The sequence below is a fragment of the Corvus hawaiiensis genome, chromosome 13 (assembly GCF_020740725.1).
Source record: "Corvus hawaiiensis isolate bCorHaw1 chromosome 13, bCorHaw1.pri.cur, whole genome shotgun sequence".
In the NCBI taxonomy this organism is placed as follows: Eukaryota; Metazoa; Chordata; class Aves; order Passeriformes; family Corvidae; genus Corvus; species Corvus hawaiiensis.
The window spans coordinates 12,388,669-12,403,725 of NC_063225.1; the positions used below are offsets into that span (position 1 = coordinate 12,388,669).

Sequence of the window (15,057 nt, forward strand, 5' to 3'; positions counted from 1 at the left end):
AGGCTCCATTACCTCGTTAATGTGGCGCTGCTGTTCCAGGGGACAGTGGAGCCTCTCCGGTTGCATTTGACATTCTGCTGACCTCCCACTTCCTCCTCTCACTCCTCAGCATTGTTCATTCCACAAGCCTGGAGACACCCCCATTTTTCCAGGATTTACACAATCCACACCTGTTAAAGCGCCAAAATCTACTGATATTTCTTGACCTTAAACAGAAATTGACCACTACCATGCAAAAAAAAGAAGAAACCATTTTATTGATGTTATAATATGGGAGAGATTTAGAAAAACATACCTAGAACTCCCTGGATAAGGAAACACAATATCAAAATAGGCCAGTTAGTACAACAAAACAAATCCTCTCCAATAAGTTTCAAGTAATGCAATCATAAAAGAATTTGGCTAAAAAGTAACTCTTTACTCTGAGATGTTTTCTGAAATAGTCCTCTAAGAAACCAAAGGAAAGCAGCAGCAGATCTGTTTAACTACAGACATGTATTTAGTAAATATATTAAAGGTGTTTCTATATAAAAACTGCCCTGCACATCCATCACTGTCTGCAGCCTCCACGTGGCCTCTTCAGTCCTACAAGACTCTGCCCAAAAAGGGAGAAAAAAGGAGATAAACATAACTCTACTGTAAAAAAAGGAGCCCAAGGCCTGGAGGGGCAGCTGGGGGAGCCCAAACAACACAAAGCAGAGAACTCTGACTTCAGCCCTCATTTTTCAGGAATATGGAGGGGAAGTTTGGCTTTTCTGCATCAGGATGCCACATTCCCACTTGGTGGTTATCAGCAAAGGCTTTTAACAAGTAAACTGAGGTCAGCACTCACTGGTGCTCAATTTAAACAGCCCCATTCGTTATCAGGCTCATTTTTCAATGGCTTCCCTTGAACAGTACCAAATTTCATGGGTTTTTTTAATAAAGCTTCCTTTTGGAAATCATCCTTCAGTTAAAAAAGAAGCCTTGTTTCATGGGAGATTCCAGCAATTAAAAATTCTCCTTTCATTAATCCTCACTATTGGCATCTTCCCCCTCAAAGAAGATTAAAGTACATTGTTTACAGCTCAGACTTCATGAGCTGGCATTTGAAAATCCAATACCTGAAGTGCCTCGTGTGCAGCTCAATGAGCTGCTCAGTCACACCCTAATGAAGGCCTAATGAGGAATGAAATTAGGCAGCAGCAGCACCATGGCACTGGGATCAAACTGCTGCTCCTCAAACCAGGCCACTCCAGTCCCACTCTTCCAGCCTGCAGGAGTCAGGCTTAAAGCATTCAGGAACAATTTGGGGGAAGGGAGTGTTAGTGTTTGGATGGAAAACCTGGTTTTTTAAGTCTTGTAAAAGCAAAGGCACTAAGTCTTAAGCTTATATATTAAATAAAGGCTGTAACTTGGCCAGCCAAGTTACAAGAGACACCTGAACACCTTCCTCTGCGTGTCACAGCACATCCTGCTCAGCCAGTGTGACAAATTAGCCACTTTCTCTTAATCATTAAGGGACATCCACAGCTACAACACTCAGCCACACTCCTCTGCACAGTTTATTTTTAACCATCCCATGAGAGTTCAAGTTCAAGGATCAACTGGAGCTTCTGGGTATAGGTCCTGCTTTAATAAGTGGTCAATCAGACATTAAAATAATTTAAACCTCTATGTCATCATTTTGACAGTTTTAAAAGATGTTCTACACCTTTTATCTATGTCATGAAAAAAGCGTCAGGCCTGAAAAGCCGTAGCCCTGGCTTAGTGTTTTATGAGAAGAAAATGCTTCAGCTTTGTGAGTTGCTTCATATTTGGAGGCTGTAATTGCAGCTTTATCACCATCACTCATTTAATATCGACATAAAGCCCCTGAAGGTTCTCACTCCCACAGCCACAGCACCCAGACACAGCAGCCCTCAGGAGCACATCAGCAAACCAGGCCCTGCCTCATCCGGATGATCTGGAGCAGAGCAGCCTGGACATCTTCATCCATGTGACCCTGGAGGAGCAAACATCAGTCACAAGCATTTAAAATCCCTCCAAGCATCAACCACCCACTCCCAGCATTAGGAGATTCTTCAACATCACCCAAAAGTCCTAACTCGTGGCTGTGTTTTCACCACTCTGGGACAATCTGAAATACTTGAGGGATCCTGTGGTTTTTTCCTCATGGACCTCTCAGACACAGCATTTTCCTTTATGAAAACACAATGTGGGAAAAAATGACTGTCCCAAACCATTCCTGGATTCCCTGACTGCCTGGGCTGAAGCAGAATCAAGAACATGCTCACCCCAGTAAGACACAGCCACGGTAGAGGCTGGGTTTCTGCTTGGACCAGTCCATTCTAAATTAAAACTCTCCACATGAAAACAGGTACTTGATGCTGGTTTCAGGTTTATTTGAGGTTACAGAATCGTGGAATATCCTGAGCTGGGAGGGACCCATCAGGGTCACCCAGTCCAGCCCCTGGCCCTGCACAGACACCCCAACAATCCCACCCTGTGCATCCCTGGGAGCGGTGTCCAAACGCTCCTGGAGCTCTGGCAGCCTCGGGGCCGTGCCCATTCCCTGGGCAGCCTGGTCAGTGCCCCAGAACTCTCTGGGGGAAGAATCTTTTCTTGATATCCAACCTAAACCTCCCCTGACACAGCTCCAGCCATTCCCTGGATCCTGCCCCTGATCCCAGAGCAGACATCGCAGCTGCCCCTCGGGAGGAGCTGCAGCCCCTGGTGAGTCCCCACTAAGGCTCCCTGAGCTGAACACTCCAAGAGCCCTCGGCCACCCAACCAGTGCCCAGTCAGAAACGTGTCTCAGGAACCCTCACACAGAGACAGGAGAGCAGAACAATCTGCCCTGGCACAGCCATACCTGGACAGCACTGAGCAGATGTGTCCGATACACCGAAACCACCTCCTGGTGCTGCCGTTTGGCATCCTAGGAGAGAGAACAGGGACAGGAGGTGAAACCCTCACATTTTTAACATCTGCTCCTGCCTTTCTGGTTTTGGGCACTGCCAGACCAACCAAAGCTGAATTTCCAGGTTAAAGTTTTATCCCCTCCACTAATCAAGGAAAAAAATTCACTGCTCTTTTGCTGAAAGGCTGCCAGAGCCAGCCAGGAGCTGAGTTCACAGAATCACAGAATATCCTGAGCTGGAAAGGACCATCAGAGCCCAACTCCTGGCCCTGCACATTTATTTCAACACCAGCATCATCTATTTTGTTAAAACCACCCCATTTAAGAACATTTTGCCTTGTAAGAATCAACCCTACAAACACTCTGATAGGTGTACTTGTAAATCTGTGCAGGAGTAGAACTCACTTTGCTCAGACACAACGTTAATAATGAGCTTTACTGAAGCCACAGGGGCCACAGAAGTGTGCACAAAATCCGAGCACTCAGGATGTGTCCCCTGCTCTGTCAGTGCTTCATGATAAACAACACACTCAAAAGCAAAGGAACACTACTCACAGCCATTAAGAAATTACCACCTCACCTTTCCAAGGTGAGAAAAAATACATGGGTCGGGTTTCTGTAAGAAATTACTAAAGCTGAGCCTGCATTCAGAAATGGTCTTGGCAGGACTAAACCTCAGTATCTCATAAGCACAAGTTCTCCTACTTTGCTTATATCCTTTTCATCTGGAAAAGCTGCCAAGTCTTGCAACTCAAACTGCAGAAGAAAGCAGAAAAATTTACTGAGAAGCAAGAACTCAGGGGAAAAAAACCCAAAATAATGGCTACTGTACTTGTGAAGCATCCGGCTGCAGTCACACCCCCTGCTCCAGCAGGCACATCCAGATTTCCCTGTTTATACAAGGAATTAAGCAATGCTACTGCACGTCAGACAACACCTTGTGTGAGCACTTACAGCCAGCTGCTGCTGGAGTGTTTTCACTTGGCTCTGGAGCAGTTCCACCTGCTGGTTGTGCCTCTTGGAGGGGATCCCAGTGGTGTATGTCAGCTGGGACAAGCCATTGAGAGCCTGCTTCAACCGCTCCACGTCATTCAGCAGCTCTGTTATCTTTAAAAAAAACAAGCCACAGAAAACACCATTTAGGGATGTCTCACTGAAAACTGTTCTTTAACATTCTTTCAAGTCTGATGAAGCCCAGCAAGCACTGAAGGGTCTTTGTCCCAGCTTGCTAAGAGAGGACTTTATTTTCCTGACACGCTGTCAGGATCCCATTGTGCCTCCGGGCACTGGGATGTGTCAGGTACACACCCTGCAGGTCAGCAGTGATGTAAACGACTGAAAAAAGGGAGGATCTGAGGATATTCCAGGTCTAACTTCTAGGAAGAACAGTGAACCTTTAGCTAAGGCAAGTCAGTGATGCCCCACAAACACAGCTCCAGTGGAAGGAGGAGTTGATACCCCCAAAAGTCTGAAGCTTTAACAGAATTTAAATACTGCACCATGTCCAAAACATACAAGGGATTGGAAAAACTTTGCATAATGCAAAACCAGGACTTCGGCTGCTTTGGGCCAGCCCTGGGTACCTAATGCTCAGCACACAGTGGTGCTGGAACACCTCAGGAGCTGCATTTGCAGCCTAGTCCCTGAATGCCAAGCTGAGAGCACCAGGAGCATGAACCCCAGAACTCTCACCTTGTTGTCCTTGGCTTCCACCTGCTTTGCAGACTCCTGGATTCTCTTCTGCAGGTCAATAATGGTTGTCAGTGATTTGTCACACCTTTCCTTCTGGTCCTTGATCTCCTGCTCAATGCTGCAGCTCCGCAGCTGGAGCAGCTCCTTCTCATCCTTGAGGGACAGCTCGCTCCTCCTGGCCTGCAGAGCCTCCTCACAGGCCTGCTCGTACTTCTGGTTCATGCTGGACAAGTGGCCAGCCATGCTGCTGACCTGGGCCTCCAGGGCACTCTTCATGGAGCTGTACTCTGCCACGGACACCAGCTCCTTGCTCTGCCGCTCTGCCAAGGCCTGCTGGCTCAGCTGCAGCTCCGCCTGCAGCCTCAGCACCTCCTCATTCTTCACTTGCGTTTCTGCCTCCTTTTCTTTCAGGCTGGTTTTGATGGCTGTGATTTCTCCTTCCAGCATTTCCTTCAGCTGGGTATATTCCACCAGAGGCACTGAGGACTTCTTCAGATCAGCCAGTTCCTGCTGCAGCTCCCCTACTCGGAGCGTTTCCTTGTTGTAACCCTCCTCCTTCCTGCTGAGGGCTTCCTTCAGCTCCTCCACTGTGTGACCAAGAGCCTCCCTCAGGGCCTCCATGTGCCGTGCCGGGAGCTGCTGAGCCAGGGGCTGGCTGGCCCTGTCCTGCTGCTCTTCCTGCCCCTCCTGCCCCATGTGTTTCCTCAGCAGTGCCCTCAGCTGCTGGTTGAGCTCCTCCATCCTGCTGGCACACAGCCGCTCCAGATCGTGGGATTTCTCTGCCAGGATGTAGTTCTGCTGAAGGTCATTCTGGATGGACAGAACCCCACTCCTGAGCTTCTCGTTCTCCTCTTTGCACTTCTGGGCTTCCTCCTCACTTTCTCTGCACTTCTGCTCCTGTTCCTGCAGCTTTGCCCTTAATTCCTTCACTGTGGCTTCAAAGCTCTGCTCTCTGTCCTCAAAGGAGGCAACCGGGGCATATTTTGACTTGATGCACTCTTGAATTGTGTCCAGTTCCTTCTTCTGGGCTTCAATTTCTGCATGCAACTGTAAGATTTCATCTTGCCCCCTCTTATGCTCAGCCCTAATGGCAGCATTGTTCTCCTGCAGCTCTTGCACGCTTTTATTTAAAGTATTTACTGTGGTTTCATGATCTTTTAAACTTATATACTCAGTTTTTATTTGGTTCTGTAAGAGTTTCACCTTACTTTTCAAAGCTCCGTTTTCCTCATTTACCCTCAGGAACTCTTGCTTTATCTCTCCAATTTTCCCCTTCAGATCTGACAGCTCCCCATTGGTCTTTTCCAGGGTGCTGTTCAGGACAGTTTTAACCTCCTCGTGTGTGGTCGCCAGCACATACTGATCCCTCAGGGTCTCCCTCAAGCCTGTGTTCTCCGTCACCAGTTTGCCCACTTTTGCTTGCTCCTCATCATATTTCTTCTGAAGCTCAGCAAGCTGCTTTTCAAGCTCAATCCCATTAGATTTTAAAGCTTCCACCTCTTTCTTGTGCTGCTCTGGAGACAGGTACACAGCTTGGAAGTGGCTGATATTCTCACTTAAGTTGTTCCTCTCTGCCAGCAACTTTTCAGCTTCTGCTTTGCTTTCATTGTACTTCTTTGTTATTTCAAAAAGCTTTTTTGTCAGGTCTCCCACAGCCAGATCGTTTGTTTTCTTCAACTCTTCATGAATTTTTAAAGGCACATTCTGGCTTTTAATTTCAGTTTTTAGCATTTGGACTTGCTGCTTCAGCACCTTGTTATCAGCCTGCAATCTTTCAAGTTCCTTCTGCAGGGTCTCATTCTTCTGTGATAGCTCAGAAATTGCCTTCCCCAGTTCCTCTTTCCTTTGCTCAAACCCACTCCTCATTTGCTCGTGCACTTCTGGCTTCACATGCTGAGCCAGCTGAGCTCTCTGACTCTCAGATTCCCTCTGTAAAAGCACAACCTCTGCTTGCAGCTTCTCTCGCTCCCCTTCCACCTCTGCTAATTTCCTTGCTTTCTCATTCACCTCGTTTGACAGCAAACTCTTCATGTTCTCAAACTTCTCTGTGCTCACAGACTGGGCCAATTTGGCTGCTGTCTCTTTGAGCTGCCCTTCCAACTCTGTGACATTCCTGCCCCTTTTATCTCGCTCCATCTCCAACTTCACAAGTTCCTTCTGCAACCTTTTATTTTCCTCCACCAGCCTTCCCTCGTCCCTTTGGAACTCTGCCACCAGCAATTCATTCTGCTTAATCTGGTTCCTCAGTTTCCCCACCTCCGCAGAGGCTCCCTCGTACTTGGTTTTCATCTCTCGGAGCTGCTCCTTGAGCTCCTCTGTCACCTTGGTGCTTCCCGAGGCCACTTCGTTGGTCAAGTGATCCTTCAGAGCAAGGAAGTGGCTCTGCATTTGCTTCACTTTGCCTTCAGAGTCAAACATTCTCTTCTGAACATCCTTTAAAGCATCCTCCAGCTGTTTTATCTGTCCATCAGACTCTGCCTTGGTTCTCTCGCACTCTGATGCCAGAGCTTTACATTCCGAGGCCTTCAGAGACAGTTCCCTCTGCAGTTTGCTGATCTCTTCCTTGGCTGCACCAAAGCAGCTCCTCAGGTTGTCAAGTTCTTTCTTTGAAGTTTCCTTCTCTGAACTGGGTGATGGGGTAGGCAGGGAGAGCTCCAGGGGCCTCAGCATAGACCGGGACTGAAAGGAAATTGGCACAAAAATACACATTCACAACTCTGACAAGTCACAGACACGTGTTTAGTACTTATCATTTAAAATGGGAACTTTCACCCAGGGAACTGTCTAAAATCCAGTTGATCTGAACATAACTCATACAAGAGATTTCTTTTGCTTTCTTAAAACCACGGAAAGTTATTCCTGCCCATAGTAGAGGAACAGGTATTTCAGCTTTTAACAGCAAAAATCTTGAATATTGCTCTACATTACTGCTTCCCAATCATGGAATGGTTTGGATTGGAAGGGATCTTAAAGCCCATCCAGTGCCATGGGCAGGAACACCTTCCACTGTCCCAGCCTGCTCCAAGCCCTGTCCAGCCTGGCTTTCCAGGCCACTTCCAGGGATCCAGGGGCAGTCACAGCTGCTCTGGGCACCTTGTGCCAGGGCCTCCCCACCCTCACAGGGAACAATTCCTTCCCAATACCCCATCTAAACCTAAACCTAGAGGGGCAGGTATAATACATTAATTCCACTTCCCTTGTTCTGCGTTCATATTTAATCACTCACCTTCTAGAGCAAATTTAATTTATTAAGATATTGCTCCCATCCCTCAAGCGTATGACAACAATTTTTCAGGAACCAGAACGGAAAATGTCATGGTTAACAGACCCCTCTTGCTGAGAAGGGTGAGGAATGCAGTCATTTGGAATTCTAGAAGGGTTTGGGTTGGAAGGGACCTTAAAGACTGTCTCATTCCACCCCCAAGGGTCTGGTGGACCTTGCTTACACCCAAAATGTAGCTTTAAAAGGTTGATATATTATCATATAGCAGGCAGGAAAATGAAATCTTCTGAGTATTAGCTGAATTTAAATTAGAAAAATATTATGGAGATGAACCCCAGTTTACACTGTGACTTTGTAAAACACGTTTAGGAGAGCTCATGACAGACCCAGCAGTTCCCAGCATTTACAGCCCTGTCACAGACAGGACTCTAGAGGGCACCCACAGTTAAAAAGAAACATGGAAAAGCAAGAATCCCTCAAAACCGTGTGTTCAGAAGCAATGCTCAATAAACACACATTTATAAGCACGTTTAGCTTTCCCCGCACGACTATCTCAGTTCCTTCCAGTGGTAAAATATTTATTACCTGGGATTCCACTGCAAATGCTTGGCCTTGTTTAAGTAATAAATCTTCTTTTCCTGGATTTTCAAAGCAAACAGTGATTAGGCTCTGGTTAAAAACAGTAACACAATCACAAGAACACTGATTTTCCTCTCTAGCTTTATTCTGGTCACTGGGGCCATGCTAGGCTGAAGGCTGGTGTTTAAGTGCTTGTTATTAAAACAACAACTACTTAATTAATCCCCACAGGAAACCTGGCCAAAGTCCTCCTAAGGAGGAGGGGAAAAGTGGTTTGCCAGGTTGGGTTCTGGTCCTGCAGAAGGGTCACAGCTGGCAGCTTGCCCAGCTCATGTCTGCACATGACCACAGCAGGAAAAGCATCCCCTGCACTCCACATCCATGACTCCTCCTGCCAGGCAGCCAAACACTCAAAATATCATTTAATCTGTCAAGAGCCCTTATGTTACACAAGTGCAAGGCAGGTCTGCAGCTGGGCTGGATGCAGGAGACTCCAGTTCCTGGAAATGGGATCATTTCTCACACAAGTGTGAGCTCAGGTCGCGTGCTGAAAGTCAAACCTGCTCCACTCCAGCTCTGACACTGACACAGCTGCTGCCCCTCAGCCAGGCAGGAGCATTGTTTAGCTTGGAAGGATGGAAAGACTGGGATTATGGATCCTGCTCAGCTCGTTTTTCACATCATCAGAGGACACAGCAGAGTCCCCAGACACATTTCCCAAGGCCAGGCACTCCTGGGAGATTGATCAATGGTGCCCTGGCAGCACCTACAAACACAGCTCTGCTCGGAGGGCTCAGGGGTGGACACAAGGCCTGGCTGCATTTCAGACCAGCAACAGGAAGAGATGACCAAAACTCCCTTGATCTCTGTATTCTAACACTGCATCAGGCACAGCAAGCTTTAAAAAATAACTGCACTTACTATTTCCAAAGTTACCGCCAGACCCCACAGAGTCACCCTAAAATCAAACAGCAAGAACAAAAATAAAGCTGAAAATTCATTTCAAATTTCTGCTCTGTGTTAAACTAGGGGTGAAGGGGCAGGGAAAGCTTTTACAGTGAGATAACCATTCAACACTTCCAGCAATTTAAAATGCTGAAGTATTTCCTACTGTAAATATCAATTGCTGTATCACATTTCAGATCACTCAACATACTTCATAATACTTGAGTTTAGCTTTGAGAGCTTCAATAGTCCTTAAACTTTCTTCCTGCTGCTTTTCCTTGGTAGTCAGGATTTTCTTCAACTCATCTTTCTGAAAGAGAAGGAGTGCCACATAGCCAAAGCCACAAGAATGGACAGGTTTATAAGACCTCGAGCACCTTTTCCAGGAGTTTAGACAGAACTTCAACCAAGATCAGCACCGAAAGAATCCCTAATTTTTTGCTTCTGAAGTTCTTCTTCAAGACTACTCCTCTACAGGAGGAGTCTTGAAGAATGAGTCAAGAATATGCACCAACATAATCCGCTACTGTTTAATTAATTCATATTTGTTAGTCTTGCATTACTGAAAGCCACTGAAGAGATGCTTAATATTATCAGTGTGCTGAATATCCTAAGTGTGCTTTAAAGGAGCCATGGGGACAACACATTATTTGTAGTAACAGAAATACTGTGGAGCTGCATAAACTGATCCAGAGCATTAGATGCTTCATTTAGCATTTTTAGGTAGCTTTTAAGTAATGTGTTTAAAACTGTACAGGAAATAAAAGAGAGAGAGTTGCTTCCCCTACTCCCCAGTCCTGTTACACCTGCAGGTGACACATCCTACCTCATTCTCAAGATCATCTGCAAACATTTGCTCCTGCAAAAATAACAAAAAAATCCCCCCCAAATCATTTCCTCAATTATGTTTAAGGGGCTCGCACAGAGTTCATCAGCTGACAAATCCACCCCAGTTTCTAATGCTCCCCTTCCAGTTTCCATCCAGCTTTATTGCTCTATTTTCTATTTCTCTTGCCACGAGTTAAGGATGTCTGACAGAGCAATGTCTCTGGAAACTGGAATATCTCCTCAGTTTCCTAGCACAGACACTACTGAGGCAGCAGAGTACAGCTTTTCAGAAGAAGTTTGCTGATTTGGGGACACGACTATTAAGAAGTTTGTTTTATAAAGGCAATGCTTGAACAGGAGTTCAGACGAGCCAGTGACTGCACTCAAAAATATTCTTTCCATCCATGGGCTACACTTAGGAAAAGCTGCATAAACGTACCTCTACAAAAATACAGCAAAGAAACAGCCTCCACAAAGCAAAAACCCAGCAAAAAATCTTCTTTATATTTTCTTTCTGCTGGTCATACTTAGCCCTCCAAAAAGAGGGAATTTTTTTTTAAATCGACATTTCAAATTTGGGTGAGAAACTTCTATTAAAAACCTTTGGTTTTGTTTTCTTGCCAATTGAAGACTTTTTTCTCTGTGCTTCCACTTCCAGTAACAGCTGGAAAACCAGCTGATGACAAAGTAGTGCCACACACCACCGACATTTAATGGAGAGATGAAGCTCAATCTCCAAATCCCAACACTCCAGAGCAGCCCATGGCTCAGCTGCACTGGGAGGCAGAGCCACAAATGGTATTGCTCCAATTCCTGGGTGTCAGGGAAGGACATTGCATCAGTCTCCTCACAATTTAACTACAAGACCAAAGCTTTTCCAGCAGAAAATAAGTGACACACATTGCAGTAATTCCCAGGAAAGCAATGGACACCACATCCTAATTCCATGTGCCTTCCTTGCTACTTCTCCTGTCACCACCAGCTGGTTATCCCAGATTTCCAGCCAGGTATTCCACGTCTTGGTTTACCTCACTCAGCTGCAGCTGTAGCCCACTGATTCTGTCCAGCAGCATCCTCTGCTCCTCCTGCACTTCTCTCATTCGATCTTTCAAATCTTGGTTTTCCAACTCCAAGTCCTTAAAAGTGAAATACGAAATTTAAAATAAATAATGAAGATCTCCCCCACTACACACACATTGGGAAAGGTAAAGACTCTGAACCAACCAATAGTTTTAACAGCCACTGAAGACTCCAGGCCCTGCCTAATCTTTTGAAAATGGCAATGACATGGAAATGTCATTGCCATTTTCAAAAATTAATGCTGGTTAGTAGAACAATTATGACACAGATTATTTTTAGTATGACACAAACATACATCTCTTGACAATGTTAAAAAGATAAATCTTCCTGGCTTGTGACTCTGATTTTACTACAGAGGCAGAAGGTTAAGAGATAGGAAAGGCACACTTCCAACTATTTATTACACAAAAAAGTGCCGTTTTTTCCTGAAAAAGTTTACAGCTCATCTGCATAATTGCCACACTCCACATCATGCAATTAGTTTTTAAGTAAACAGCAATATATGACCTTTGTTGATGGGATCATTAGTGCTCACTTCACCAGCTCAGCTTGTCTTTAGTGCCTCTGGCTCATTATCCCAGTGGGAATCCACAGGGCCCAGGATCCTCCCCACCCACCTGGGCGTGTGGTTCCTTTTGGAACAGTTTGACACTGAGCTCCTCCTGTGCTCCATAGCCCCGGCCCCGCTTCTGGGACATGCTGGTGACCTGTCAGTACAGCAGGAAAACATTCCTTTATACCCCTGTTGTGTCCTGTGAACATCCCAGCCTCCCTCCCAGCCTCCCCAGGGCCCAATCCTCCCCAATTCCCATTGGGACAGGTGTCACCCATGACCTCACCCTCACACAAATGGGAGGCCTGTCCAAACTCCAATCCTGAACAAGCCCATCATGGAATATCTTCCAACCAGAACCAGCCACACCATCTGATTACAGAGGGGACCTTCTCAGCCACAGAGGGAGTTAATTCAGAAAATACTGATGTTGTTTTGTGTCACAGCACAATCCTGATCCCCCTCTCAACACCCCAGTGATAAATGGCCTCAGGAAGTACCTTTCGCTCAGCCTGCCCTCTCTTCATGCTGTCTCTTCCTAAAAAAGCACCACAAAAATAGGAAGTTACAAAAGGCATTTCATTCAGGTTCATGCAACAATGCAACACATTCAGCTAATTCTATCCCCTTTCCACCCCGGGAGGGCATTTCAAAAAATAGCTCACCACGCCCCCAATTAATCAAACATGGAAACATTCACAAGCTTTTCTATAAAATAAAGGCTATTTATTTCTATGAAATAAAGGCTATTACTACCAAAAAAAAGGCTATTTATTTCTATAAAATAAAGGCTATTTCTGTAAAATAAGGGTAAATAACTTCCATAATCAATACTGTTAAGCCCTCAAGGCATCAGAGCCTGCATCCCCCTTAAAGCTTTAGTAAAACCAAACAACCCCAAAAAACTGTCTTTCCCCTCCCAACCAGACAGTTTATGACCTTTGTGGTCAAAGGACCACAGCTGCCCTCCAGAAGAGTTTGTGGAGACACAGGAGTAGGGACACAATTCCACCCAAAGGAAAGTGTTGTAGGTTCCTCCTACCTCTGCCAGAGTCCTCAACGGCAGCTTTTATTAAAGCCAAAATGTCAATATTGTCCCCAATCCTGGCATAGTAAGCACAGTCATGCCCAAGGCCATCAGTCAAACCAACATCAGCACCATTTCTGAGCAACACCTCCACGGCATCCTTGCAGCCATATTCACAGCCTAACATTAGGGCAGTCCTGGGATGGGGAGAGAGATGGGATTGAGAGATCCAGGGATCCCACTGTGCATCATTTACAGAGCTAACCCCTGGTACATTCATGTTTAATCACAGAAACTTCAGCCAAGGCACCCTTCCTCTGTCCAGAGAGGAAACAGCTTTCAAAAGTCACTTGGGCAATGTTTAAATATTTGTGAAAAAGCAAACAAACCCCCCATAATAGCAGTATTTCCATGAAACCAGCACAGATGTGCTGCCTTTGAGACTCAGCCACTGTCCGGAGAACTCCCATGACTTTGGTTTCCTCTATAAGACACAAATCTCAATAGACACAACAAACACCAGGCAAGGAGTTTAGACAAGGTTTGGAGAGGGGGGTGCCTGGGAGCCCTGGCAGTGCTTCCCAAAGACTTCCCAACTGCAGGACATGCAGTGCGAGTAGCCAGGCTTTGTCCCACGGCAGCCTCATGTCATGCAGGAGTCCTCTAAGAAATAACTGGCAAAAGCAGCAGCTACAAATAGAACCCTCCTCCCCTGACCCCAGGAATAAACAGGTCAAGGTCCCTTGGGAGCTCCAACAGACTCAGGACTTCTTGCCAGAGCACCACTTTTGCCATGGCCCATTTTGTAAATTGACCCCAAGGGCTGCTTTGGACAGACAGACCCTTCAAACAACCAAGTGCAGGTTCCCTGCTGGCAGGAACAAGCCTGGAGTATTTTGGATGCAAGCAGGAGCAGTACAAAAGGCCAGGTTTACCTGCAGAGTTGAATGTCTGAACTAAATCCCAGCTTCTCTTCCCCCAGGTTTAGCACATTTATTCTGCTAAGGGGCAGCTTCCCTTCACATGCCAGCAGGAATTCCAGTACTCCTCTGCAGGCCTTACCTGCTCTGTTTGTCCCTGGCATTGACATCGGCCCCCCTGTCTATGAGCAGCTGGCAGACCGTGGGGCGACACATCTGAGTGGCCAGCACCAGTGGTGTCCTCCCGTCCTGAGGGAGGAAGGGCAGAGGGTGAGGGAAGGGGGACGAGGCAGAGGAGGCCAAGAGCTCCAGCAGGTTTGTGCAGGAGGAGGGGGAGGGCAGCCCCTTACCCCGTCCTTGGAGTTGACGGCGGCGCCGTGGTCGCAGAGCAGCTGGATGCTGGCAGAGCAGTCGGACATGGCTGTGGAGAGAGCAGGGAGGGGAGGCTACACTGAGAGCAGCCTGGGGAGGCCTCAGGCACAGCCCTGGGCCTATCTGCTCCACCAAAATGGCCACAACTGAGTTAAAGCCTGACAAGGCTGCAGGGCTCAGCTCTCACACCACCCGAAGTATCCAAAGGAAATCCAACACTCCTGTCTGTGCCAGACACTCTGCAGCATAAGGAGGGTGCAGAAAACCCAGAGTAAAGATGTCTTAAACTACTCAAGGCACTGCCCTAAAACTCTGCTCATGATATCTGAAGATTTTACTCAATTTCATCTCAGACCTACAAGCCCCTTAAGACTGTTAAGTTCATTATCGAGGACAAATGCCATGACAATATAAAACACTCTCTCCTACTACAGTCACCAAAATTGAAAGAGAAGAATCCAGCCCATCTGGAAGTAAATCCATTAATTAAATCTTCATTTCTATACAGTTACCAGCAAAGCCAAGCCCTTCACCTGCATCATGAAGAGCAGTTCTTCCCTGGAGATCCACATTCTCCGTTGGACAGTTGTACTGTTAAAATAAACAACCCCAGTTATCAATTAGAATTCAGACTGCATTTACAACATGAAGTGTTTGAGGTTTGAATTAAAGCAATAAAATGCGATTTAAGCAAAAAATATGCAAGTTTGAAGCTACAAATATAGTGATAGACATGAAGGAATGAAATCTGGGTCTGTGCAATTTAGGCCTCTGAACACACTGACCAAAAGGCGTAAAAAAAGTTAAGACTGTGCAAAGAAATTGCACAATTCATTAGACTTTTTACAGATAATGGGCTATTTATATCTGCATTGAGACATGCAGCAAATAAACAAGAGTTAAAAAATAAACAAAAAACCATTAAAAATTACCAAA

At 46.1% G+C, this 15,057-nt stretch overlaps 1 protein-coding gene across 4 annotated transcripts in view; it reads right to left on the reverse strand.

The window, feature by feature from the left end:
• Window positions 1-231: 231 nt before the first annotated feature.
• The window catches only part of UACA (uveal autoantigen with coiled-coil domains and ankyrin repeats), a 41,997-nt gene continuing 27,171 nt past the window's right edge, over window positions 232-15,057 (reverse strand). For 3 of the 4 annotated variants that reach the window (XM_048317819.1, XM_048317815.1, XM_048317816.1), the window contains exons 5-19: window positions 14,655-14,712; window positions 14,100-14,170; window positions 13,892-13,998; window positions 12,845-13,026; window positions 12,303-12,340; window positions 11,867-11,956; window positions 11,198-11,305; window positions 10,168-10,200; window positions 9,553-9,651; window positions 9,318-9,354; window positions 8,403-8,455; window positions 4,595-7,273; window positions 3,857-4,009; window positions 2,855-2,920; window positions 232-1,984 (exon numbers count right to left, since the gene is read on the reverse strand). In XM_048317819.1, coding sequence (XP_048173776.1) covers window positions 1,913-1,984; window positions 2,855-2,920; window positions 3,857-4,009; window positions 4,595-7,273; window positions 8,403-8,455; window positions 9,318-9,354; window positions 9,553-9,651; window positions 10,168-10,200; window positions 11,198-11,305; window positions 11,867-11,956; window positions 12,303-12,340; window positions 12,845-13,026; window positions 13,892-13,998; window positions 14,100-14,170; window positions 14,655-14,712 — 3,846 coding nt within the window. In that variant the 3' untranslated portion in view covers window positions 232-1,912. The remainder of the gene's footprint in view (window positions 1,985-2,854; window positions 2,921-3,856; window positions 4,010-4,594; window positions 7,274-8,402; window positions 8,456-9,317; window positions 9,355-9,552; window positions 9,652-10,167; window positions 10,201-11,197; window positions 11,306-11,866; window positions 11,957-12,302; window positions 12,341-12,844; window positions 13,027-13,891; window positions 13,999-14,099; window positions 14,171-14,654; window positions 14,713-15,057) is intronic. The other variant, XM_048317818.1, reaches the window with a different exon arrangement.